The sequence below is a fragment of the Protopterus annectens genome, chromosome 4.part0 (assembly GCF_019279795.1).
Source record: "Protopterus annectens isolate FY-2018-M chromosome 4.part0, PAN1.0, whole genome shotgun sequence".
Taxonomy (NCBI): domain Eukaryota; kingdom Metazoa; phylum Chordata; order Ceratodontiformes; family Protopteridae; genus Protopterus; species Protopterus annectens.
Genome location: NC_056733.1, coordinates 926,205,250 through 926,232,036, shown reverse-complemented (window position 1 = coordinate 926,232,036; position 26,787 = coordinate 926,205,250). Strand labels below are relative to the sequence as shown.

The 26,787-nt window shown below is 42.7% G+C and overlaps 1 protein-coding gene across 1 annotated transcript in view; it reads left to right on the top strand.

Moving 5' to 3' along the window:
- GCN1 (GCN1 activator of EIF2AK4) overlaps positions 1-26,787 on the top strand; it is a gene marked incomplete in the record, with an annotated part of 2,100,248 nt that overhangs the window by 1,923,728 nt on the left and 149,733 nt on the right. The window contains 1 exon segment of the mRNA XM_044068902.1: positions 11,542-11,656. Coding sequence (XP_043924837.1) covers positions 11,542-11,656 — 115 coding nt within the window.

Sequence of the window (26,787 nt, the reverse complement as noted above, 5' to 3'; positions counted from 1 at the left end):
CGGGTAGACCCACTGTCTGCAACTAAAGGTATTTGCTTATTAGGTTCTTAGATAAGTACCAGGCTAGCTGCCCTGATGGACCATTTTAAGCCTAACCAATTTCCCTTGGTGAGAATCAAACCCCCCCCGTACCTGTTGCCTGCAAGTTAAACACCTTGGTCATTGTGCCAAAAACCCCAAGAAAACAAACATTTTATATCTTTGCAAGAGATGACCTCCTGTAGAATTTTCTCAGAACATTTTTTCATGGTTTTGCTCCTTATCTTTTTTTTTTAAACAAGAAACATCTTTATTGAATTCACTTATGACATAGGCAATCATGCATTTATGTAAATGAAAAACCATGTTGACATATTTTCAGTTGCAAGCATTATAAATCACATATAATAGTTGTCTTATCAAATATTACATAGCACATTCAGTTCCTGCCTTCCCTTAAACCGCATTCCTCTTCCAAAATATAATTCTGCATGTATAGTTACCGCAGTTTAATTTTTATGTAATTTGCTCCCTACCATTTTCTAAAGCTCCCACTTGCAATTCCTTTTTTTATGTTACTTTATTCACTACTTTTATTACAGGTGCTTTAGACTTTGATTTCCATTTTCTAGTAATTGTTTTTTAGCAATCACCAGAATTAAAACTCAGTTAGGCCTTACTATGTCTATGCAATTCAGATTCTGTAATAGTTAAAAAAAAAAAAAAAAAAAAAAAAAATTAATTTACTTAGTGCCATCAATTTGCGAACCCTGTATTTCTGACAGAGTAGTCTGCAGGGAATTTTTAAAGTCTGCCAGCTCTTAACACAAAAATATGTCTCCAATATTCTCTTTCTTCCCCATCATACCTCCAACATCTGCAATCTACCTGAGGAAAAATTATTTTGGAGTCTGCTTGGGGTATAAAAGTACCTATGCAAACACTTCCAAGCAAAGATCCTAACTCTTCTAGACCTTGTTGGATATTTGGGAGCCATATATGTACATATCCTCCCATTGTTTCTTTGTGAATTGCTTATTCAGTCTCTCTTCCCAATCCTTTCTAACCTCCTCTGATTGATTCCTGTTACCATGCCGTATTTTATATGCCCTACTAATTTTCCCTTTAACAGCAGCTTCTTTTCTAGATTTTACTAAAAACTCTACCAGTGCTGGTCTGTCTTTGGATCCCCCCTATTCCTTTCTGTTTGCCTATACTCTGATATCCGTGCTTAGAGAATGGGCGACCTGTACATTGCCATCTGATTGGAGAGCAAACGTTCTCCAGCAGGGTGATAATGTACAGGTAATGCATGCCGGAAAACGAGTCCAGTGCTTCTTGTCAGTATATTAAGGTGCCGCGAAGCTCGAACAGTAAGGAAGCTAATGGCCACCATTGTTTTATACTCACTAGGTAGCACTTTTGCTATTTAGCGAGTGCAAAATTAAAACAAAAAAATTTTAAAAAGTGTGCATGTGTTTGTTTCTGTGTGCGTGTGTAAGTGTATGGTTACTTGCATGCATGAAAGTGGAAGTGTGTGTGTGTGTACGGTTATGTTTACGTTTCTGTGTGTGTGTGGGTGTTTGTGTGCATGAAAGCACGTGTGTGTGTGAAAGAAAGAAAGCAATCGAGCAGCAGATGCAAGTCATTTAAAACTAAGAGGTATGCAAACCTCTCAACATCAAGAAATCTAGATAAAGCCTAAAATAATGTGGGGCAAAGGCTAAAAAAGCGACAGATTTTAAATATTCCTCTTAAAAATTTGAAAGTATCTTTAACAGAAATTGTTGACATGCATTTTCTGAAGCATATGAAAGTCTGAAACTCAAATGTAACTCATTATTTAGTAGCTTCAACCACCCAATAATTTGCCATCAATCCACAAATTTATGCAGCAGACAGAGAAAATGAGGCAAAATATATGGACTTTCAGAGAAAATGTGGATAGCTGACAGGTGTGGAGGTATGAAACTTCTGATGACTGACGCTATTAACCAAGTGTAATCTTGTGCGTTTTTAAAGGTACTTCTGAATGTGTGTGCGCATGTGAGAGCGAGTGTCGACTTACTAAGACAGTTACATATACTACAGCAAGTATGAAACCTTAGGCAAAGAAACTATTTTACATCAAAAATATTAAATATATGTATAGTAATTAAAAACAAATACAAAACCGTTCAAAACCTCATTTTGTAAGTGCAGTAATGCCCTCCAGGGTGTGTGTTATGGTATAAGTAATGCTTTTCCAGGGATGTAGAGGCCCTCTGCCTGCAGCTTTGGGCCTCAGAACACCCCTGGGAGGGTCTTATTTACACAATAGCACACACCCTGTTGGGCATTATTGCTTGCTTGATAGAGAAAGCAATCACTAGCCTGCAGTCCAAATGTATCCTTGGCCTCTTCCCATTCTATTACCTTTCCCTCTCTAATTATTTGCTCCCAATACCTCAGTTCCTTTGCAGTTTTCTCCTGTAAATTCCAGCCCCCTCTTGCCTATTGTCTGTACCCTTATTTGCAGTCATCCCTATCGGCAGACACTCCTTTCTCCATTCCCATGTTGGCTTAGTTCTTAGAATCGTTTCTGCTACTTTATGAATATAATATTCTGTATGGTTATTGTTATTCTCCTTAAGGATCTGCATCCAAAACCCCAGTCTCTCCTTATTTCTTGAGCTCCCCATTTCATCATCATCCCTTTCCACTTTAAATTGTAGTTTTCTGCATGTGCTATGTATAGGAGCCTTAATTGTGTAGCTGTGAAATCCCCCTTCAAATCACTTAATCCCAATCCACTTTGTACTCTTGGAAAGTTCAACTTATCTCACTTGACTCTTCCCCCCCCAGGTAAAATATTTCAGCTCTGTATTAATTGCTGTCCACAACTTCTGATGTTCTTTGTGTTTCACTGTTGTAGTCATCACATTTGGGTTATCCCTGCCCAGGGTAGCCCTCGGCCGGCCCAAATACCAGAGGCTTAGTATTTCTGCATCGGTTGCTGTCGCTTCAGGACTGACGTCAGGTCGTCAGTAGTATAAAGTAGGGCAGCCGACGCCATTACATCAGTCTTTCTTGCAGCGGAGTCCGAAGCAGAAACAGTTTGCACGAGTGCAGGTCGGCCACTACCCGAGTTTCGTCTTCCGAATTGAAGCTGAAGTCTTCTAAAGCTAAGTACCCCATTTAGGATCCTTTTTCTTGCACTAACCGATGTCAGAAAAAGTTAATAATCGTCTTGCCTGTGGAAAGCAAATACCACACCAAGACTTTCATTCTTACTGCATCACTTGCTTAGACCCAGACCATGACGTCCCTCGCTGGCGCTTTTGTGCTTTGTTCAACGCCAGAACTATACGCTGTTGGGCCCTTATTGTAGCTAGATATTTTCGCTTACAGTCCTCTAATTCTGATATGGCTTCGGTAAACCATCCAACAGCAGATCTTCCGAAAAAATGTAAGGATAAAGACAGACCGCACAGGTCCAAACCTACCGACGATGCTTCTTTTAAGCTAGTCGTCAGTTCTCCGGTCCTCAGTGAGGTGCTTTCGCAGCCCCTGATGCCTGCTTCTGTAGATTCGCAGGCTGCTACCGAGACCCTTTTGGAATCTGGAATGCCGCAAAACTCTTCTTCGACTAAGGATCCTACAGTTGTCTCTCACTTGGATGGATCCAGAGCCACTGAGCAGGCATCGGCTTCCAAGGAAGTACTTTGCACTACCGATTCTTGACAGAAACTGACGACCCAATCTCAGGCACCTGTTGCCTCAGTCTCAAATGCTTAAAATTGCGAAAGACCTTATCATGCTGATCAGGGGAAGCCAAGCTACCCCTTCCAAAAGAAAAAGAGATCTGTCCCCAGTAGTTTTGTCTGAACAGGAGTCTGATGACTCTGATGCATCTGAATATGAAGACATGCAACCCCTCTCTGCTTATGAGGATTCTGATGCAGAGGATTCCATTCCTTCAGCCTCTCCACCCAAGGACTTTTGCTGTGGGGAAGCCCTTCATACCTTAAGGGAGCATTTCCTGGAATTCAGTTAGACTCCTGACACCTTCCCTCCTGCACACAGAAAACCTGACCGGTATTAAGAGTCCCTGACTCTCACAAATTTCTTTTTAAAAATACTACTGCTGACCCTGAGGTAATTTCTCAAGGGCCTAAAGGAATTTAAGCAACCTCTACTAAGAATCCCACCCCTTCAGATAGGGATTCCCAAGTACTAGACAGATGGGGTAAAAAAGTATACACCTCTGCTACTCTTGCTGTCAGAGCACTAAATTGCCAGTTCCGTATGCTAACATTTCAGCAACATACCATGAACTCCTCAAACAAAAGGTGTCTTCCTTTCCTGGTTGTGCTGAATCTAAAGAGTTACAAGAGTTAATGCATTCTGCAAGTCAAGTGACTAAGCACACCTTACACTGCGGTTTTGATGCCCTAGAAGCTTCTTGCAGGGCAGCAGTCACCAGTTCTGTCCTTAGAAGGCATGCATGGCTTAAGGAACAGCCCTTGCCACACCATGTTAAATCTAAATTATTGGATGCACCCTTGCACAAAGACAACTTATTCAGCACTAAGTCAGAGGAGGTCTTAAAAAAGGTGGAAGAAAAAGCTAAATCTATGCAGACAGTTATGGATTTCCAAAAACTCCAACAAAAAGCAGAAAGGAACGCCACCACAGAGATGGTGAAGTTAGTCCTTTATTGACATATCCTGGTACCTCGGCAATTCGCCTTCAATGGAACAGTTAATCACACAAAACCATCTCCTTAAATACAATAACAATTAACTCATCAAATAACTATTTGATTGTTTAATTAATTAATTAAACCAATTTGTTCTTTGGACTGCAAACTCAGCTATGGGTGCAGCCTTTGCTCCTACTTCTGCAGTCATATATGGGGGAGTTCGAAAAAGAATTTGTTTCAAAATAACTTTTTCATTAGCAATGTTATTTTTTATAAAAGATACATTGACAACCTCATTTTTGTGTGTAGGGGAAGGCCATCCCAATTTGGTGTTTTCATGCAGGATTTGAATATGAATTCACATGGGCTTAATTTTGTGTTTGAATATTCAAAAGAAAAATGTTTCCTTTTTGGATGTAGAATTTTATGTTGGGGAAGATTATAAGGTGCAATTTAGACAGTTCAGGAAACCGACTTCGGTGAATAATTTTTTGCACGCAAGCAGCATGCACCCTCCACATTTAATTAAGGCATTACCTGAAGGGAGATTTAAAATGATTTTAAGAAATACCTCTGATCCAAAATTATGGGATGAAACACTTAATGAAGTTTTTCTCAGACTTCATAACAGAGGGTATTTGGAAGAAACATTATTAGCTATTAAAAATAGGATATGTGGAGGACAGAAAATAAGAAAAGGCTACAGTAGACAATGTCCAGTTGTAAAGGATGAAAAATTGTTTTTCGTCTCCAGATATTCAGATTTTTCATTAGTAGTTGAGAAGATTATAAGACAGTTTTGGCATTTAATTTGTGAAGATATGACTGTAGGATGTTTGTTTCCTAAACATGTTACATTTTCATATAGAAGATTTAGCAATTTGAAAGAATTGTTAAATCAAAAGCTGGAGCATTCAACGGATGGTTTGAATGTTGGCATGCAAAAGTGTGGTAGATGTGTGTGTCACATGGTTAGAAATTTAGATGGAAAGAAAATTAATGGAAAAAATACCGGGCGTTTGAAAGATTTAACTGTTTGTCACATGGGGTAGTTTATGTTTTGGGTTGTGATTGTGCCAAACCGTTATGGTAATTGGTCAAACTACTAGAAAGTTCAAAGTTCATATTTTTGAACATTTAGGAGACGTGAGAAGGGGGAATCTGGACAGTCCTGTAGCCTCACATTTCATTGGTGCACACAATAGTAACGCAGATGGATTTATTTTTAGTGTTTTGGCGAGGTCTCATTTTGAGGTAGGCAATTTAAAAGTTGAACTCAATAAATTAGAATTTAAGATGATTCTTAATTACCATACTTTATATCCAAGAGGTATGAATTTAGATATGGGTATACCATTATAAAATATTTTGGAAAAAAAAAATTTTGAGATGTATTATTATGTTTTGTATTTAAGTAAATTTGGTATTATAGAATCTTGCATTATGATGTGTTATGTCATAAATTATATCACATTTTTGCAATATTTTATAAGAATTTATATCATGAAGTCTAAGTATATATTACATTTGTTTTATGTAGAGAAATGGTAGATGTGTTATATAAAATATGATAAAATATATTTGTATTTGAAGTATTCACTTACTCATCTATTCAATGTTATATAATATGTTTTCGGACTGCTGACTATCATTCTTGAAATGTGTTAATAAAATTTTGGTTTACGAGGGAAATGTATTAGGACAATGAAGCATTTGAGTTTGCAATCCAAAGAACAAATTGGTTTAATTAATTAAACAATCAATTAGTTATTTGATGAGTTAATTGTTATTGTATTTAAGGAGATGGTTTTGTGTGATTAATTGTTCCATTGAAGGCGAATTGCCGAGGTACCAGGATATGTCAATAAAGGATTAACTTCACCATCTCTGTGGCGGCGTTCCTTTCTGCTTTTTGTTGGAGTTTTTGGTTCGTTTGGGTTTATTGGAGTTAAGGATTTCCTACAGGTCCAGCCACCCAGGTTCAGCAGGCATTGCCCCTCCAAGCACTGGTCCTTCCTGCTCCCACCAGATCAGTTCAGCCCAGACCCCAGGAAAGCAGGCCCCCCCCAGACAGCAGCCACATGGAATGCAGAGCTCAAAACAGTGGCATTCCTCCACTTCAAAACCAGGGAGTCCTAAGCCACCCCCTCATGGAAAGAACTCACAATGACTGACTTAGCCCTAGGAGGAAAACTCTCCTTTCACGCAAGCACCTGGGCCACCATTACCATCGACCGCTGGGTCCTCAACATAGTGTCCCAGGAATACAAATTTTCTTTCCACACTCTTCCAAAAGGGTTCCCAGATTTGCCTCCAAACCAATGGGCAGAGGCACAAAAGCAAGTCCTTTCCCTGCTGTCTATGAGGGCAATAGAGCACATTCCTGCAGAACAGAAAAGCCAAGGTTTCTAGTCCAGACTTTTTCTGGCACCTGGTGCCCCATCCTCGATCTATCCATTCTAAACACCTTCCTGGTGATACCAAAATTCAATATGCTCACCCTCCAGCAACTGCTACCCATGCTCTCCAAGGATGCTTGGCTAGCCACCCTAGACCTAAATGAGGCCTACCTCCACATTCCTGTCAGGGAATCATGCAAGAAATATCCAAGTTTCAGGGCAGGATCTCTGCACTTCCCTTTGGCTTATTTACTGCTCCCAGAGTTTTCACAAAATGTCTGGCTCTCACCATTGCCTTTCGTAGACAAAGGAGTATTCAGATTTACCCGTATGTAGACGACTGCCTAATTCAGGCAGGCAGGAAAAGCTGCTCAAGCACCTGGCCTTTGTAAAGGACCTACTGACCTCCCTAGGGTACACCATCAACGAAAGGAAAAAAAAATCCAAACTAGTACCCACCCAAAGGATTATATTCCTGGGAGCAAGCATGGACACGGCATCCCAGATGGCATTCCTTACACCATAAAAGCAAACTTGGCTGACAGCCTACTTCTCTCAACTAGCTACCAGACCCCAGTTATCTGCAAGGAAAATCCTGCAAGCTCTGGGGTTCAAGGCATCTTGCATTCTACTCATTCCATATGCCAGACTGCATATGAGGAAACTTCAGCAGTACCTAAAAAGTCTTTGGTGTCCATTCTTTCAAGACCTGGAAACTCTTATACCAATGATACCTTGCCTAAGGAAAGATTTTCTTTGGTGGGCAGCAACCTTCTCCCACAACAAGGGACTACCTTTCTCACCACCGCCCGCTGCCCAGACCCTTACCACAGACGCATCAGACTATGCCTGGGGTGCACACCTGGACGGCAGGTGCATACAGGGCCAATGGAGCCCACAGCAAATCTATCTGCACATCAACCAAAAAGAGATGTTAGCTGTCCAGCATGCATCGACAGCTTTCAGGCCTCTTCTCTACCCAGGGACTCTCCTGATCAAAACAGACACCACTGTGATGTGGTATATCAACAAGCAGGGAGGGGCTCACTCCTACCGTCTATGTAGGCTGGCCATGACCCTTTGGCAGACAGCCTCTGCCGTGCAGCTCCACCTGTTAGCACAATTCCTGCCAGGTTCTCTAAACTCTCTGGCAGACCGCTTAAGCAGAAATCTTCTGGACCCACATGAGTAGCAGCTAGACAAAAGAACCTTCACCCTAATGACTTAGAAATGGAGCATTTCTCCCCGGGCCTCCGCTGAAAACAGGCTCTGTGGAACCTAGTCGGACTTTCCCGGTCAACAAATGTTAAATAAAAAAAATAAAAAAATAAAAAAAATGGGGCACCCCGAAGGTCGACCTCTTTGCCTCCCACATCAACCATCAGCTCAGCAAATTCTGCACCAGGGATCATCAATGCATGGCTTGGAAAGTGGATGCCCTATCTTTCCCCTGCGTCAGTCTATCGGTCTATGCATTTCCTCCACTACATCTCACCAGGTACTGCTCAAAATAAGGGAGGAAAAAGAAAGGACAATTCGTATCGCTCCAGACTGGCCTCTCCAGCACTGGTACCCACTGCTGCGCAGCCTGTCCCCACTGCCACCATGGCATCTCACTCAGACCCCAACCTTCCTTGCTCAGAGGGAAGGAGAATTCATACATCCCCAACTGCAGACCCTCAGTTCGGCAGCCTGGCTTATTCCCTGACCACTGATCAATCTGCCAACCTCATTAAACAGGTTCTAGATGTTGTACATGAGGCCAGACGCCCTAGCAATAGAAAGTCTTATGCTGACAAGTGGAGAAGGTTCTGCGCCTGGCTTCAGGCTAAGGGAGCCGATACAGCACAGACCTCCCTACCTCTCATCCTGGATTACCTAGCTGATCTGCTACACAGTGGTCTCTCTTTTTCCTCTATTAAAATTCATGCCTCTGCTATCTCTGCTCATTTCCACACTGAGCAGCTCCTTTGCTCACTCCCTCTGATCAAACAATTCCTAAGAGGAGCTAGCAACTTGAGGCCACCCAGAAAAACATCTACCCTAGCTTGGGACTTTAACATTGTGTTGGAAAAACTCACCCTGCCCCCCTTCAAACCAGCATCTTCAGCAGAGTTAAAATTTCTCTCCTGGAAGACTGTTTTTCTTCTGGCCATCACTTCAGCCAGAAGAGTCTCTGAGCTACAAGCACTCATGGCTGTGGAGCCCTTCATCATCTTCGATGCTGACAGGGTTTCCCTCAGGACTAACCAATCCATCATGCCCAAAGTGGTGTTCAGTGTGGCTCTCAACTTATCCATTCATTTGCCCACCTTTTTCCCTAACCCACAAAACAAGGGGGAAAGGTTCCTGCACTCACTAGATGTGCACAGATAGCTCAGATTCTATCTAGACAGGACTAAATTATTCAGAAAGTCTGATCAATTACTGGTTAGCTTTGCTGCAGGGGCAGAGGGCAAAGCCATCTCCAAACAATTTCCAAATGAGTAGCACACTGCATCCATTTCTGTTACAAGTAACACCGAAAACCTCCCCCTAAGGGGGTCAGGACTCACTCCACCAGAGCAGCCTCCATCTCTGCAGCTTTCCTCAGAGGAGTCCCTACCAGGGACATCCTGGAGGCTGCCACCTGGACATCTGTTCACACTTTCACCAAGCATTACCATCTGCCTATCTTCTCCAAATCCAGGGCAAGCTTTGCCACTGCAGTATTGCAGGGCATCCTAGCCAACCCCTAGTCTCCTTGACTGCCTCCACCCTTTACTTCAGCTTTGGGATGTAGATGACACCCAAATGTGATGACTGCAACAGTGAAACATAAAGAACATAGTACAGTTGTGTACAATTACCATAAATGTAGATGTTCGAGTGTATTCACTGTTGCAGTCCTGGTTTCCCTCCCTCCATCCCCCCTCTTCTTTCTCTCTCTCCTTACAAGGTACTTTTTGGTATTTACTTTCTACTGGTGGGGTTCTTCCACCATAACCTGGCTGCCACTTGGGGGCTCCTGACAGGACAAGAATAACTGTTGTAATGGCGTTGGCTGCCTTACTTTATACTACTGATGACCTGACGTCAGTCCTGAAGCGACAGCAACTGACGCAGAAATGCTAAGCCTCTGGTATTCAGGCCGGCTGAGGGCTACCCTGGCAGGGATAACCCAGATATGATGACTGCAACAGTGAATACTCTCAAACATCTACATTTATGGTAAGTGCACATAACTGTACTTTCTAGTTGATAAAAATATGTCTGACCTGTATATAAAACCTAAAGAGACTAAAAACATTTTCACTGCTTGCATCTTGCTGTCAAGAGCTTCCAGTTTTTCAGTTTTTGTATTTTTTAGTCTATTTCCACATATCGTTAGCTACCATAACAGAATCCTTTTTAGTCCATACTCCTAAATACTTAATTTGTAATGTCCCCATAAATATGGATTTTGCTGAACCAATTTTGTGTGGGTACATGATTTACATCTATTGCCTATTTTGTCTTCATTAATTTTATTATCATGAAAAGACTTGAAACTGTCTCAGAATGTTGCACAACACTGAGATGTCTTTTTTTTTGTTGTTGTTTATATCAGGTACAAAATAATATCGTCTGCAAATAAAGCAAGTTTTGCTCCTTTTCTTCAACTTAAAAAACAGATGCTAATGGAAAATAGTATTTAAGAGGAGGAGTGAAATTTATAGGAAAGCAGGAGTTGCGCAGTTTATGTAATTGTGGAGTGAATGAAAAATGCTGAAAAGGAAATGTGTGTATTGCAGGAAAGTAATAAGGGAAGTATTGTTATGGATTGTTTTCTTTTCTGTTACAATGTGTGTACCTGTGTCACTTTTTAAAAATGTCTTGTTGAAAAATATAAGACTACAGCCTGGTCAGGAAGTGCAACGCTGTTGTGGAAGGCAGACATGTAAAAGGTAAATCAGAGGAATAGGATTCAGTGAAATGAAGCCTGAAAGCTGAGACCAGAAAGGAATCGGATGTCAGGCAGAGCTAAAGTACTGGGTGACAGACTGTGGTATTGTGCTTAAGAAAAGAGGAGAGAAGCCAGTATGTATGAAAAAAGACGAGCAGCTACACAAGAGAAACCGTGTTGGAGAGGTAGGTAGGGGCCACATCAGTAGCGTCATTTAAATGTTGGAGGTGCTTTGTGCATATGATGAGACAGAGTGCATTTAGCGGAGCAGAGTGAGTTGATGTGAAGAGAAACGTATATTTAAGCCAAGTATATTAACACATCATGTTGCTCCTAACACTTGCAAGTTCGATGCTTAACAATGTGGAACCTCGGACAGAATTAGAGGGAGTGAGGATGACTAGAGGTTGGATGGGGAAGGATGGAAGAGTGCAGATTATTAGGTGGTCAGCGCTTTACTGTAAGAAAGGATAAGCAGAGTGCAGACAGTAGTTGTGAGTACAGATCAGCATGTTTCAGTACAGACCTTTACACTGTTTCATGTTTATTTGCAGAGAGACCATGCTGCAGGCCTTGAGGTTTGTCATTCAGGGAGCTGGTGCCAAAGTGGATGCAGCTATCCGAAAGAACATCACCTGTGCTTTGCTTGGAATGTTGGGACACGAGGAGGTAAGATGTACTGTTTTCATTTATTTACCTTGGCTCAAGAAGTACGACACTAGGTTGCACGCAGGACTGCACTTCAAAAGTGTTTGATTTGTAGTTTGATAATGGAATTGTTTGAGTATTTTGTTACACCTTCCAGGCTGTTTACTTGATTCAAACACACACACACACACACGCTCTTAATTCTTTTTGAAGCTTATTTTCCTTAGAGTAAGTTTACGTGTACAATTGCTTGATGAGACAGCCAGCCATACAAGTGCATTTAACATTCTCTGATTCTACTCCATCTCTGTTTCCTCTACCTGCCTCATATATTCTTCATTGCTTCTGTGGATTCCCTGCCTTGCTACCCATTGTTGGTCACCTATTCAGTGGGTACAACCCTTTCTTTGAAGTACTTTTGCTGATCCTGGAAGTAGTTGCCTACTACACTACCTCTGCTCCAACGCACCCTCGCACATGCCCACATGCACATGCACATGCGTAAACACACACATGCACTCACTCTTTTCTTCACGGACTCGTGAATATCTGTTTGACAGAGTTTCATGCACCCTTGTAAAATTTCCTGTGCCCCTTCTTATCTTTGCTTTGAAAAGCCTCTCCTCCTCTAATCTCTGGTCATACTGTGTCTCACACCACCTTCTGATGGCTTTCCTATGGACTCCTTCCAGCAGCTTGACATCCTTTGATGGTATGGTCTCCAGAACTGCGTGCAGTGTGGCCATGCCAGGGTGTGGTAATGAGTGACTGTTACTTGTTTGCTGCTATGAGCACACTCCCCTGCATTCTGTTCACTGCTGTAATGGCTGTCTCATTCCAGTCTTTGTGGTCCAGTCCATTCTGATAAATAGTAAAAACCAATGTCATTTTCTTTCTGTGTTGCTTTCTGTTCCATTCCTCCACCTAATACTTCACACCAAGGCTGTTGTGGCCCAGTCATGACTTTGCATTTGGTTTCACTGAACCTGAACTGCCATCTTTTTGCCCTCTTGACCAGTCTTTCCAAGTCTGAAACTTTTTCCCCCTCTAAACCCTTTACTGCACCACATCATTTTCTAAACCTGTTTTGTTTCCTGACATAGTTGTCTGAAATGCATAGTGACAGGACCAGGGTTGGCCTCTGAGGTACTCCTGACATTTCCTGTACTTAGCAGTGTGCCTACCACCATAAACCTGTGTCTGTGTGTGTTACCCTGTAGCATCCTGCTATCACTCTCAATAGATGTTCTTCATGTTTCACTGTTGCAGTCATCACATTTGGGTTATCTGCTTGCAGTAGCCCTCAGTCGGCCTGATTAACAAAGTCTTGGGTCCTGCGTCAGTTGCTGTGTCTTCTTCCGTGAAAGACATGCATAAAACATGCAGCCAACGCCATTACATTAGTCTTTCTTGCCATGCGGTGCCCGAAGCAGAAGCAGTTCGCAAGTGCCAGTCGGTCTACTCCTGAAATTTTTGTTTTCGTGTTTCAGAACCAAAGTCTTCAACTAAAAGCTAAGTACCCCTTTGTGTAAACTTTTTCTTGCTCTAAACCAATATCAGTAGAAGTAAGTAATTGCATTTCTTGTGGAAAGCAAATACCTCATAAAGATTTTCATTCGTACTGTATTCCTTGCCTAGGCCCTGACCACGACGTACCTCGCTGTTGGTTCTGTGCCTTATTTAAACCTCAAACTATCCGTCATCGGTATATTTCTGCTTCTAAATATTTTGGTGCTCGGTTCAATTATCCTGATATGTCTTCAGTAAGCCATCCGACTACCGACATTCCAAAAAAAACGCAAAGATAATGACAGAGACAGGCCACCTAGGTCCAAAGCTGCCAACGACGCTTCTCCTAAGCCAGTCGCCAGTTCGCCGGTACTCAGTGAGGCGCTTTCGCAGCCCCTGATACCTGCTACTTCAGATTCGCAGGCCTCTACTGAGACCCATTCGGAGTCTGGTATGCCGCGAGATGCTTCAACTGTGGAAACTGCGGATGTCTCTACCTTGGATGGGTCCGGAGCCGCTGCGCAGGCACCAGTTTCTGAGGGTGTAGTCAAGCCTACTGACTTGCATATTAAACCAACGCCATCTTCTTCTTCAAGGCCTAAAACACAAACCATGCCTAGAAAACTGACGCCCAGACCGCATGGTCAGGCCTCTATGCCTAAAAAACAAATGATAAGAATGGCTGAAGACCTTATTACTTTAATCAGGGGAAGCCAACCTTCCCTCTCTAAGAGACCTAGGACTGAGTTTGTTTATGATACTTCTGACCAGGATTCTGAAATTTCTGTTTCATCTGATGACCAGGATTTACCCTTATCTACCTATGAGGATTCTGATGCTGAGGACTCAATTCCCTCTGCTTCCCCCCAGAGGATTTCGCTTTTGGTGAAACCTTGCATACTCTCAGGGAGCATTTTCGTTGGGAAAGTCATGATTTCTCTGATTCTAAAAAGAGGCTTAGGGATTTCTTACTCCTGCCCCAGCACAGGCCTTTAGCCATACCTCCTGTACTAGACGTGGATTATGCTTTTTCGGAATCCAGCTTGGCCCCTGACTCTCTACCTCCTGCTCCCAGAAAACCTGATAGATAGATATTATAGGTTCCTGATTCTCTCAAGTTCCTTTTCAAAATTCCTACTGCGGATCCTGAGACCATTTCACAGGGACCCAAGGGTGTTAAAGCTACTACTGCCAAAAATCCTACCCCCTCTGATAGAGACTCCAGAGCGCTGGATAGATGGAGTAAGAAGGTATACACTTCTGCAGCTTTGGCCATTAGGGCCTTAAACTGCCAGTTTCATATGTTAAAGTATCAGCAACAAATTATTGGATTGCTTAAACAGAAAATGATGTTGATTCCTGATTGTGCTGAAAATAAGGATTTACAGGATTTAATGCATTCTGCTGAACAAGTTGGAAAACATACTTTGCAATGTGGTTTTGATTCACTAGAGGCATCATGCAGGGCTGCTGTAACTGGGTCTGTACTTAGAAGGCATGCTTGGCTTAAGGAGCAATCCTTGCCAGATCACGTTAAAGCTAAATTACTGGATGCTCCCTTAATTCAGGACCGCCTGTTTGGCAACAAGGCAGAAAAAGTTCTTAAAAAGATGGAGGAAAAAGCTAAATATGCAAACTGTTAAAGATTTTTTTTACAAGTACAACCTCCAAGATTTAGTAGGCATATGCCTTCTAAGAATTGGTCCTTTCTTGCCTCTTCCAGACGTTCTCAGTCCAAACCCAGATCCAGCAGAGCATCCAGGCTTCAGTCCTAGGGTACGCACAGGACTAAGCAGTGGGGGGCCTCCACTTCCAAATCTGTGAGTAATAAAACTCCCCCTCCCATGGTAAACTGTCCCAATGACTTATTTTTAAAACTTCCAAGCACTTTTCAACTGACTGCCCCTTTAGGGGGAAAGATTGCCCTGCATGCAAAGAACTGGGAACTCATTACCCAGGACAAATGGGTTTTAAAAATAGTGTCCCAAGGATACAGATTTCACTTCCACGCATTACCAACCCCACGTGGTTGGCCGGATCTACCCCCAAATCAGTGGGCAGAGGCACAAAAGCAAATACTCTCTCTCTCTCTTAAGCATGGGGGCTATTCAGTTGGTACCAGAAGAGGAAAAGGGGCAAGGTTTCTACTCAAGACTTTTGCTGGTACCCAGAAAAGACCATTCATGGCGTCCTATCCTGGACCTGTCTACTCTAAACACCTTTTTGGTGATTCCAAAATTCAAGATGCTGACTCTTCACCAGTTGCTTCCTATGCTAGGCAAAGATTCCTGGTTGGCAACTCTAGATTTAAAAGAAGCATACCTGCACATCCCAATCAGTGAATCTTGCAGAAGATACCCTTCAAAGCAGGCTACACGCACTGCCAGTTCTCTGCACTGCCCTTTGGCTTACCTACTGCGCCCAGGGTATTCACAAAGTGCCTAGCTCAAGTCATTGCATTTTCCAGGCAAAGAAATATTCAAATATACCCATACCCGGACGATTGTCTAATTCAGGCAGAAAGCCAGGACATACTTTTGAATCATCTGGCCTTTGTACAAAGGGTGCTATCTTGTCTGGGGTACACCATAAACGAAAAGAAATCACACCTGGTACCTTGTCAACAAATTATTTTCCTGGGAACAAGTTTGAATACAGCTTCCCAGATGGCTTTCCTCACGCCAGACAAACAATTCATTTGACAACCTACTTCAAACAAGTGGCCACAGAAACCCTGCTATCTGCAAGGCAAATACTGCAAGCCTTGGGGTTCATGGCCTCCTGCATTCTTCTAATTCCACATGCAAGACTGCATATGAGGAATCTACAATGGTATCTAAAAAGCCTATGGTGTCAACAGTCAGGATCTAGAAGCAGTGATTCCTATCATACCTTGCCTACGCCTAGAGTTCCTTTGGTGGGCAGAGGCCTCCCACCAAAACAAGGGACTGCCATTCACACTACCCTCTGCCGCCCAAACTTTAACAACAGACGCAGCAGACTATGCATGGGGGGTTCACCTGGCAGGGAAGTGCATTCAGGGCAAATGGAACCCAAGTCAAATGAACCTGCATATCAGTCAAAAAGAAATGTTAGCTGTACAGAATGCTCTGGCAGCCTTCAAGTGCCGCATTTTTCCAGGACAATTAATGGTAAAGACAGACAACACCACTGTTATGTGGTACATAAACAAGCAGGGAGGTACAAATTTTTACCCCCTCTGCAGACTAGCCATGGCATTGTGGAACACAGGCTTGAGCTACTAAGTGCATCTGCAAACTCAATTCCTGCCAGGAAAACTAAATACACTGGCAGATGGACTAAGCAGAAACCTCATGGACCCACACGAGTGGAAACTGGAACCAAGGATTTTCAAAATGTTGACAAGCAAATGGGGGAGCACAGGTATAGACCTGTTTGCCTCCCCCCAGAACTATCAGTTGGACAAGTTTTGCACAGGGACTCCACACAAACAAGTTTGGAAAGTGGATGCTCTGTCCTTCAGCTGGAAAAACCTATCAGTTTATGCCTTTCCTCCTCTGCCTCTGCTCTCCAAAGTACTACTAAAGATCAAGCAGGACAAACCAAAGACAATTTTGATTGCACCAGACTGGCTACGCCAACACTGGTGTACCCCCTCTTGCGTAGTGTCACTGTTGGCCCCCATGGCACATGCCTCAGACACCTTCCCTGTTGTCTCAGCAGGATGACCACATTCTGCCCCCTCAGCTTCAAACACTGAACCTAGCAGCCTGGCTAATTACCTAATCCCTCCTTTACCATCCCTCAGTAAACCAGTGATGGATATCATTTTAGAGGCAAGGAGGCCTAGTACTAGAAAATCTTATGTTGACAAATGGAAAAGATTCTGTTCCTGGAACCAATCTCAAGGGATGAGCACAGCAGCGCCCAATTTACCTCAGATTTTACTGTACTTAACTGAGATGCTTCACTAGAGCCTGTCTTTTTCCTCCATCAAAATTCACGCCTCAGCCATTTCAGCTCATTATAACACAGAACCTCCCCTCTTCTCTCATCCACTGCTCAAGCAGTTCCTCAGAGTGGCCAAAAAATTTAAGACCACCCAGGAGAGCTCCAATTCCAGCCTGGGACCTTAACTTTGTCTTGGAGAAACTCACTTTTCCTACATTTGAGCCATCTGCTACTGCAGACTTAAAATGTATTTCTTGGAAAACAGCCTTCCTATTAGCAATCACTTCAGCAGGAAGGTTATCTGAATTACAGGCCCTTATAGCGGTGGAGCTTTTCATCATCGTTCATGCGCACAGGGTGTCCCTCAGAACAAATCCCTCCTTCATGCCCAAGGTGGTATCCAGTGTGGCTCTTAATCAGTCCATTCATTTGCCAACCTTCTTTCCTAATCCACAGAACAAAGGGGAATGGATACTGCACTCCTTAGATGTGCACAGACAACTTAGATTTTACTTTGACAGGACTAAACCTCAAAGGAAATCTGAACTGCTGGTGGCATTTGCTGCAGGGACAGAGGGGAAGGCTATTTCAAAGCAAACCATTTCTAAATGGATAGGCCATTGCATTCATTTCTGCTATAAGCACAATGGAAAACTTATCCCACATGGGATCAGACCCCACTCAACCAGGGCTGCATCTACCTCTACAGCCTTTCTCAGAGGCGTCCCTACGAGGGACATCCTAGAAGCTGCTACCTGGAGTTCTGTACATACTTTCACCAAGCATTACCATTTGCCAATTTTCTCTAAATCCAGAGCTGGCTTTGCCACTGCAGTCTTGCAGGGCCTTATAGCTGGTCCTAATGCTACCTAAATTCCTCCTCCCATCCTTAGCTTAGGGAATCTACCCAAATGTGATGACTGCAACAGTGAAACACGAAGAACATAGTACAGTTGTGTACACTTATCATAAATGTAAATGTTCGAGTGTGTTCACTGATGCAGTCCTGGTTACCCTCCCTCCAGCCCCCTGACTTATTTTGGCTATACCTCTACTCTCTTTTACTATGCTTAAAAGCTTTTTGGTGTATTTGATTTTTTAGTTGGAGGTATAACCTTGTATATTTATATACTTAATTGCTTCCCATTAGGGGCCACCTGACATCTGGGGCAAGAAAAAACTAATGTAATGGCATCAGCTGCATGTTTTATACCCCTGACGACCTGACGTCATGGAAGAAGAGACAGTAACTGACGCAGAACCCAAGACTTTAATCAGGCCGACTTGAGGGCTACTACAAGCAGATTACCCAAATGTGATGACTGCAACAGTGAATACACTTGAACATCTACATTTATGGTAAGTGTACACAACTGTACTTTTTTCTTACAGCCTGCTGTATGGGACCTGGTCAGATATCTCTGAGCAGTTCAGTTAGACAGTTTGTGCCGGTACTCCAGTGACAGGTATTATTCTAATCAAGGTGGAAAAAAAATGGATTAAAATCTACTTACACCTTCTTACTGCAGGCTTCTGTTGGTTTTCCTGCATGTCACTATTCTCTGGGGGACATTAATTTTTCCTTTGAGATTTTCTGCACAAACATCCTTCCACAACTGTTAGGCTCACCAGTTTGTAGTTCTCCAGATTTTTTTCTTCCCCCATCTGGGTATGTCATACTTGCTGTTCTGTAGTCCTGTGACACTTCTGTGCATGTCAGTGATTTGCTGAAGATTTCAGTCAAGCGATAGACTAGACATAGCTAGATTACTTTTCAATGGCTCTCTAACCAGGAATCCACCTAATAGACGAGAGGAAAACAGGGGACCACTTTCAGGCTACAGAGTCATAAAATGCATTAGACCATTTCCCTGTAATGTAGTAAAGTAAACAAACTGAACCAGTTCAGTGTAACAGTATAAAAAAAATACATGCAACCACTGATAGGTGTCCATTGAGTAAACATCTGGAAACTTCTAGACTGCACAAAAAGTGATTAATTTAACAGCTTTCAAGTTCTACAGTGAGGAGTGGAACACATGTAACCACTTGAAGTCAAACAACATTTCCAGTCAGTACAGTGTGGGAATATATAAGACTGCAGTGGTGGTGCTGCGGTAGCGCTGTCTCCTCACAGTAAGACGTCCCTTTCGCTTCTCAACTAGAGCGTCTTCTGTCTGGAGATATGCTTGAATGGGCGTACCTTCGTTGAAGGTTGTGCGTCAGGTCTGGCTACTCGGCATGTAAAAATCTACTGCCAATCATTAGCAGACCGGAGTTCCGCTGTGGCAACCCCTAACCGGTTTAAAGCTGAAAGACACAACAACAACAGTGTGGGAATATATATAAATGTCTCTAATATGTACAGTATGATGTATGTAAATTACGTCATCAGTGCACTGTGGTAGTATGGGTAAATGTTTCCACTCTTTACACTGGGAGTCTGTACAGTATGAGAGTTTATGTAAATAACAGTTGCAGTGTGAGAACGTATAGTGTGGGAGTGTATGTAAATAACATCATTGTGCAGTGTGGAAGTACATCTAAATAACGTCCAGTCTGTGGGTGTGGAAGTACATCTAAATAACGTCCAGTCTGTGCATGTGGAAGTACGTGCAAATGACATCAGTCTACAGTGTGAGAGTACATGTAAATAACATCCGGTCTGTGCAGTATGGGAGTACATGTAAATAACAGTGTGCAGTGTGGGAGTACATTTAAATAACATCAGCGTGCAATGCGGGAGTACATGTAAATAACACTCTGCAGTGTGGAAGTACATGTAAATAACATCCGGTCCATGCAGTGTCTGAGTCTGCAGGGTGGGAGTACATGTAAATAACGTCAGTCTGCAGGGTGGGAGTACATGCAAATAACATCAGTCTGCAGTGTGGGAGTACATGCAAATGACATCAGTCTGCAGTGTGGGAGAAAATGTAAATAACGTCAGTCTGCAGGGTGGGAGTACATGCAAATAACGTCAGTCTTCAGTGTGGGAGTACATATAAATAACAGTCTGCAGGGTGGGAGTACATGCAAGTAACATCAGTCTACAGTGTGGGAGTAGATGTAAATAACAGTCTGCAGTGTGGAAGTACATGTAAATGACATTAGTCTACTGTGTAGGAGTACATGTAAATGACATCAGTCTACAGTGTGGGAGTAGATGTAAATGACATCAGTCTGCATTGTGGGAGTACATGTAAATTACAGTCTGCAGTGTGGGAGTACATGTAAATGACATCAGTCCACAGTGTGGGAGTACATGTAAATGACATCAGTCCACAGTGTGGGAGTACATGTAAATGACAGTCTACAGTGTTGGGAGTACATGTAAATGACATCGGTCTGCAGTGTGGAAGTACATGTAAATGACATCAGTCTGCAGTGTGTGAGTACATGTAAATGACATCAGTCTGCAGTGTGTGAGTACATGTAAATGACATCAGTCTGCAGTGTGGGAGTACATGTAAATGACATCAGTCTGCAGTGTGGGAGTACATGTAAATGACATCAGTCTGCAGTGTGGGAGTACATGTAAATGACATCAGTCTGCAGTGTGGGAGTACATGTAAATGACATCAGTCTGCAGTGTGGGAGTACATGTAAATGACATCAGTCTGCAGTGTGGGAGTACATGTAAATGACATCAGTCTGCAGTGTGGGAGTACATGTAAATGACATCAGTCTGCAGTGTGGGAGTACATGTAAATGACATCAGTCTGCAGTGTGGGAGTATATGTAAATGACATCAGTCTGCAGTGTGGGAGTACATGTAAATGACATCAGTCTGCAGTGTGGGAGTACATGTAAATGACATCAGTCTGCAGTGTGGGAGTACATGTAAATGACATCAGTCTGCAGTGTGGGAGTACATGTAAATGACATCAGTCTGCAGTGTGGGAGTACATGTAAATAACCTCTGTCTGTAGTGCGGAAGTATATGTAGATAACATCAGTCTGCAGTGCGGAAGTATAAGTAAATAACGGAGCTATGTCAAAATAAGGAATAACCATAACGTCAAGTTGCAAAACGGCAAGATGGAAACGATGGAAGTTTGTATTCATGAACGTACAGACTGTCAAAAATTTTCCCCTGGTAAGCAAATGATCAGCCAACAAAACTTCAAAAAAAAATTAGTAAATAAAAAAATAAAACCCACCCAAGTTGGGGGGCTGCACACCCCACACCCACCCAACTAAATATAAAAACTCTGAAATCACAGTACAGTGGAGAAAAGGGCAAAAATCACCATATTGGCCAACTTACTCCTTTCACGGCAAAAACGTATGACAATCTGGATTTTCGTGAATTCAAAATTTTGTCGTTTCCTTCTCACTGTTTTCAAACTCGACATTTTGACTTTTCTAGAATTTAAAGTAGATCTGTAAATAAAATTGCTCTACAGAGTTTCGGGAGTACATGCAAATAACGTCAATGTGCAGTGTAGACGTATATGTAAATAACATCAGTCTGCAGTGAGGGAGTATACGTAAATAACATCAGTCTGCAGTGAGGGAGTATACGTAAATAACATCAGTCTGCAGTGTGGGAGTACATGTAAATAACATCAGCGTGCAGCGTCAGAGTACATGTAAATAACACTCTGCCGTGTGGAAGTACATGTAAATAACAGTCTGCAGGGTGGGAGTACATGTAAATAACAGTCTGCAGGGTGGGAGTACATGTAAATAACATCAGTGTGCAGTATGGGAGTACATGTAAATAACATTAGTCTGCAGTGTCAGAGTACATGTAAATAACATCAGTCTGCAGTGTCGGAGTACATGTAAATAACATCAGCGTGCAGTGTTTGAGTATATATGTAAATAACATCAGGTCTGTGCGTGTGAAAGTGCATGTAAATAACATCCGGCCTGTGCAGTATGGAAGTACATGTAAATAACATCAGTTTGCAGTGTGGGAGTACATGTAAATATCAGTCTGCAGTGTTGGAGTATATTAAAATAAGTCTGCAGGGTGGGAGTACATGTAAATAACAGTGTGCAGTGTGGGAGTACATGTAAACGTCAGTGTGCAGGGTGGGAGTACATGTAAATAACATCAGTCTGCAGAGAAGGGAGTACATGTAAATAACATCAGTCTGCAGTGTGGGAGTATATGTCCCATTTCCTGTCCCAGGGACTCCTCATGCTTTGGAACAGGATTCCAGTCTACATTAGGCAGAGCCCCTCACTAACACTCTTCAAGAGAAACCTTGACGAGTGGATGGGAAACAAAAAATTTGCCATGGGGATCACTGCAGTGGCTCTGCTGGACAGAGGCACAGGGAACTAATGGCTCTGCTGGACAGAGGCACAGGGAACTAATCTAAGGGGACAGCGAAAGCCAACACATTCTGGCTGGGGTTATAGATGCACTCGGACAGATAGCCTAGTATTTACCTATGAACCCATGTAAATGGTCTGCAGGGTGGGAGTACATGTAAATAGCATCAGTCTGCAATGTGTGAAAAAATGTAAATAGCCTGCAGGGTGGGAGTACATGTAAATAATGTCAGTCTGCAGGGTGGGAGTACATGCAAATAACGTCAGTCTTCAGCGTGGGAGTACATGTAAATAACAGTCTGCAGGGTGGGAGTACATGCAAGTAACATCAGTCTGCAGTGTGGGAGTATATGTAAATAACATCAGTCTGTAATGTGGGATTATATGTAAATAACATCACTGTGCAGTGTAAAAGTACATGTAAATGTTTAGTCTGTTCAGTGTGGAAGTACATGTAAATGACATCAGTCTACTGTGTAGGAGTACATGTAAATGACATCAGTCTTCAGTGTGGGAGTAGATGTAAATGACAGTCTACAGTGTGGGAGTACATGTAAATGACATCAGTCTACAGTGTGGGAGTACATGTAAATGACATCAGTCTACTGTGTAGGAGTACATGTAAATGACATCAGTCTTCAGTGTGGGAGTAGATGTAAATGACAGTCTACAGTGTGGGAGTACATGTAAATGACAGTCTACAGTGTGGGAGTACATGTAAATGACAGTCTACAGTGTGGGAGTACATGTAAATGACATCAGTCTACAGTGTGGGAGTACATGTAAATGACATCAGTCTACTGTGTAGGAGTACATGTAAATGACATCAGTCTTCAGTGTGGGAGTAGATGTAAATGACAGTCTACAGTGTGGGAGTACATGTGAATGACAGTCTACAGTGTGGGAGTACATGTGAATGACATCAGTCTACAGTGTGGGAGTACATGTGAATGACATCAGTCTGCAGTGTGGGAGTACATGTAAATGACATCAGTCTGCAGTGTGGAAGTACATATAAATGAGAGTCTACAGTGTGGGAGTACATGTAAATAACAGTCTGCAGTGTTGGAGTACATGTAAATGACATCAATCTACAGTGTAGGATTACATGCAAATAACATCAGTCTACAGTGTGAGTGTACATGTAAGTGGCATCAGTCTGCAGTGTGGAAGTGCATGTAAATGGCGTCAGTCTGCAGTGTGGAAGTACATGTAAATGGCATCAGTCTGCAGTGTGGAAGTACATGTAAATGATAGTCTGCAGTGTGGGAGTACATGTAAATGACAGTCTGTAGTGTGGGAGTACATGTGAATGACAGTCTACAGTGTGGAAGTATGTGTAAATGACATCAGTCTACAGTGTGGAAGTACATGTAAATGACATCAGTCTACAGTATAGGAATCCATGTAAATGACAGTCTGCAGTGTGGGAGTGTGTGTAAATGACAGTCTACAGTGTGGGAGTGTGTGTAAATGACAGTCTACAGTGTGGGAGTGTGTGTAAATGACAGTCTACAGTGTGGGAGTGCGTGTAAATGACAGTCTACAGTGTGGGAGTACATGTAAATGACATCAATCCACAGTGTAGGATTACATGCAAATAACAGTCTACAGTGTGGGAGTACATGTAAGTGGCATCAGTCTGCAGTGTGGAAGCACATGTAAGTGGCATCAGTCTGCAGTGTGGAAGTACATGTAAATGGCATCAGTCTGCAGTGTGGAAGTACATGTAAATGACCTCCATCTGCAGTGTGGGAGTACATGTAAATGACATCAGTCTGCAGTGTGGGAGTACCTGTGAATGACAGTCTACAGTGTGGGAGTACATGTAAATAACAGTCTACAGTGTGGGAGTACATGTAAAGGACAGTCTACAGTGCGGGAGTACATGCAAATGACATCAGTCTGCAGTGCGGGAGTACATGTAAATAACATCAGTGTGCATATTGGGAGTACATGCAAATAACATCAGTGTGCATATTGTTAGTACATGCAAATGACAGTCTGCAGTGTGGGAGTACATGCAAATGACAGTCTGCAGTGTGGGAGTACATGCAAATGACAGTCTGCAGTGTGGGAGTACATGCAAATGACAGTCTGCAGTGCGGGAGTACATGCAAATGACAGTCTGCAGTGTGGGAGTACATGCAAATGACAGTCTGCAGTGCGGGAGTACATGCAAATGACAGTCTGCAGTGCGGGAGTACATGCAAATGACAGTCTGCAGTGCGGGAGTACATGCAAATGACAGTCTGCAGTGTGGGAGTACATGCAAATGACAGTCTGCAGTGCGGGAGTACATGCAAATGACAGTCTACAGTGTGGGAGTACATGTAATAACAGTCTGCAATGTTGGAGTACATGTAAATGACATCAATCTACAGTGTGGAAGTAAATTTAAATGACATCAGTCTGCAGTGTGGGACTACATGTAAATGACATCAGTCTGCAGTGTGGGACTACATGTAAATGACATCAGTCTGCAGTGTGGGAGTACATGTAAATGACATCAGTCTGCAGTGTGGGAGTACATGGAAATAACAGTCTGCAGTGTGGGAGTACATGTAAATAGTCTGCAGTGCGGGAGTACATGCATATAGTGTGCATATTGGGAGTACATGTAAATAACATTAGTGTGCAGTGTGGGAGTACATGTAAATAACATCGGTCTGTAGTGTGGAAGTATATGTCGCTAACATCAGTCTGCAGTGCGGAAGTATATGTAAATAACGGAGCTATGTCAAAATAAGGAATGACCATAACAGTGAGTGCAAAACTTCGAGATGGAAGCGAAAGTTTGTATTCATGAACGTCCAGATTGACAAAAATTTTCCCCTGGTAAGTAAATGATCAGCCAACAAAACTTAAAAAAAAAAGCAAATAAAACCCATCCAAGTGGGAGGCTGCGCACCCCACACCTACCCAACTAAATATACCAACTCTGAGATCACACCACAGTATAGAAAAGGGCAAAGTTCACCACATTGGCCAACTAACTCCTTTCACGGTGAAAACCTAGGACAATCTGGATGTCCAGGAATGTGAATTTTGTCATTTCTGTCTTGCTGTTTTGCAACTTGAAGTTTTGGCTTTTCGAGAATTTAAAGTCGATATGTAAATAACATTGCTCTAAAGTGTGGGAGTACATGTAAATAACATCATTGTGCAGTGTGGGAGTATACACAAATAATATCAGTCTGCAGTGTGGGAGTACATGTAAGTAACATCAGTGTGCAGTGTGGGAGTACGTGTAAGTAACATCAGTCTGCAGTGTGGGAGTACGTGTAAATAAGTCTGCAGTGTGGGAGTACGTGTAAATAAGTCTGCAGTGTGGGAGTACATGTAAATAAGTCTGCAGTGTGGGAGTATGTGTAAATAACAGTCTGCAGTGTGGGAGTACGTGTAAATAACGGTCTGCAGTGTGGGAGTACGTGTTTAACAGTCTGCAGTGTGGGAGTACGTGTTTAACAGTCTGCAGTGTGGGAGTACGTGTTTAACAGTCTGCAGTGTGGGAGTACGTGTAAATAACAGTCTGCAGTGTGGGAGTACGTGTAAATAACAGTCTGCAGTGTGGGAGTACGTGTAAATAACAGTCTGCAGTGTGGGAGTACGTGTAAATAACAGTCTGCAGTGTGGATGCGTGTAAATAACAGTCTGCAGTGTGGGAGTACGTGTAAATAACAGTCTGCAGTGTGGGAGTACGTGTAAATAACAGTCTGCAGTGTGGGCGTACGTGTAAATAACAGTCTGCAGTGTGGGCGTACGTGTAAATAACAGTCTGCAGTGTGGGAGTACGTGTAAATAACAGTCTGCAGTGTGGGAGTACGTGTAAATAACCGTCTGCAGTGTGGGAGTACGTGTAAATAACCGTCTGCAGTGTGGGAGTACGTGTAAATAACCGTCTGCAGTGTGGGAGTACGTGTAAATAACCGTCTGCGGTGTGGGAGTACGTGTAAATAACAGTCTGCGGTGTGGGAGTATGTGTAAATAGTAGTCTGCGGTGTGGGAGTATGTGTAAGTAGCAGTCTGCAGTGTGGGAGTACGTGTAAGTAGCAGTCTGCAGTGTGGGAGTACGTGTAAATAACAGTCTGCAGTGTGGGAGTACGTGTAAATAACCATCTGCAGTGTGGGAGTACGTGTAAATAACAGTCTGCAGTGTGGGAGTACGTGTAAATAACAGTCTGCGGTGTGGGAGTACGTGTAAATAACCATCTGCGGTGTGGGAGTGCATGTAAGTAACATTAGCCTGCAGTGTGGGAGTGCATTTAAGTAACATTAGCCTGCAGTGTGGGAGTACATGTAAGTAACATCAGTCTGCAGTGTGGGAGTACATGTAAGTAACATCAGTCTGCAGTGTGGGAGTACATGTAAGTAACATCAGTCTGCAGTGTGAGAGTACATGTAAGTAACATCAGTCTGCA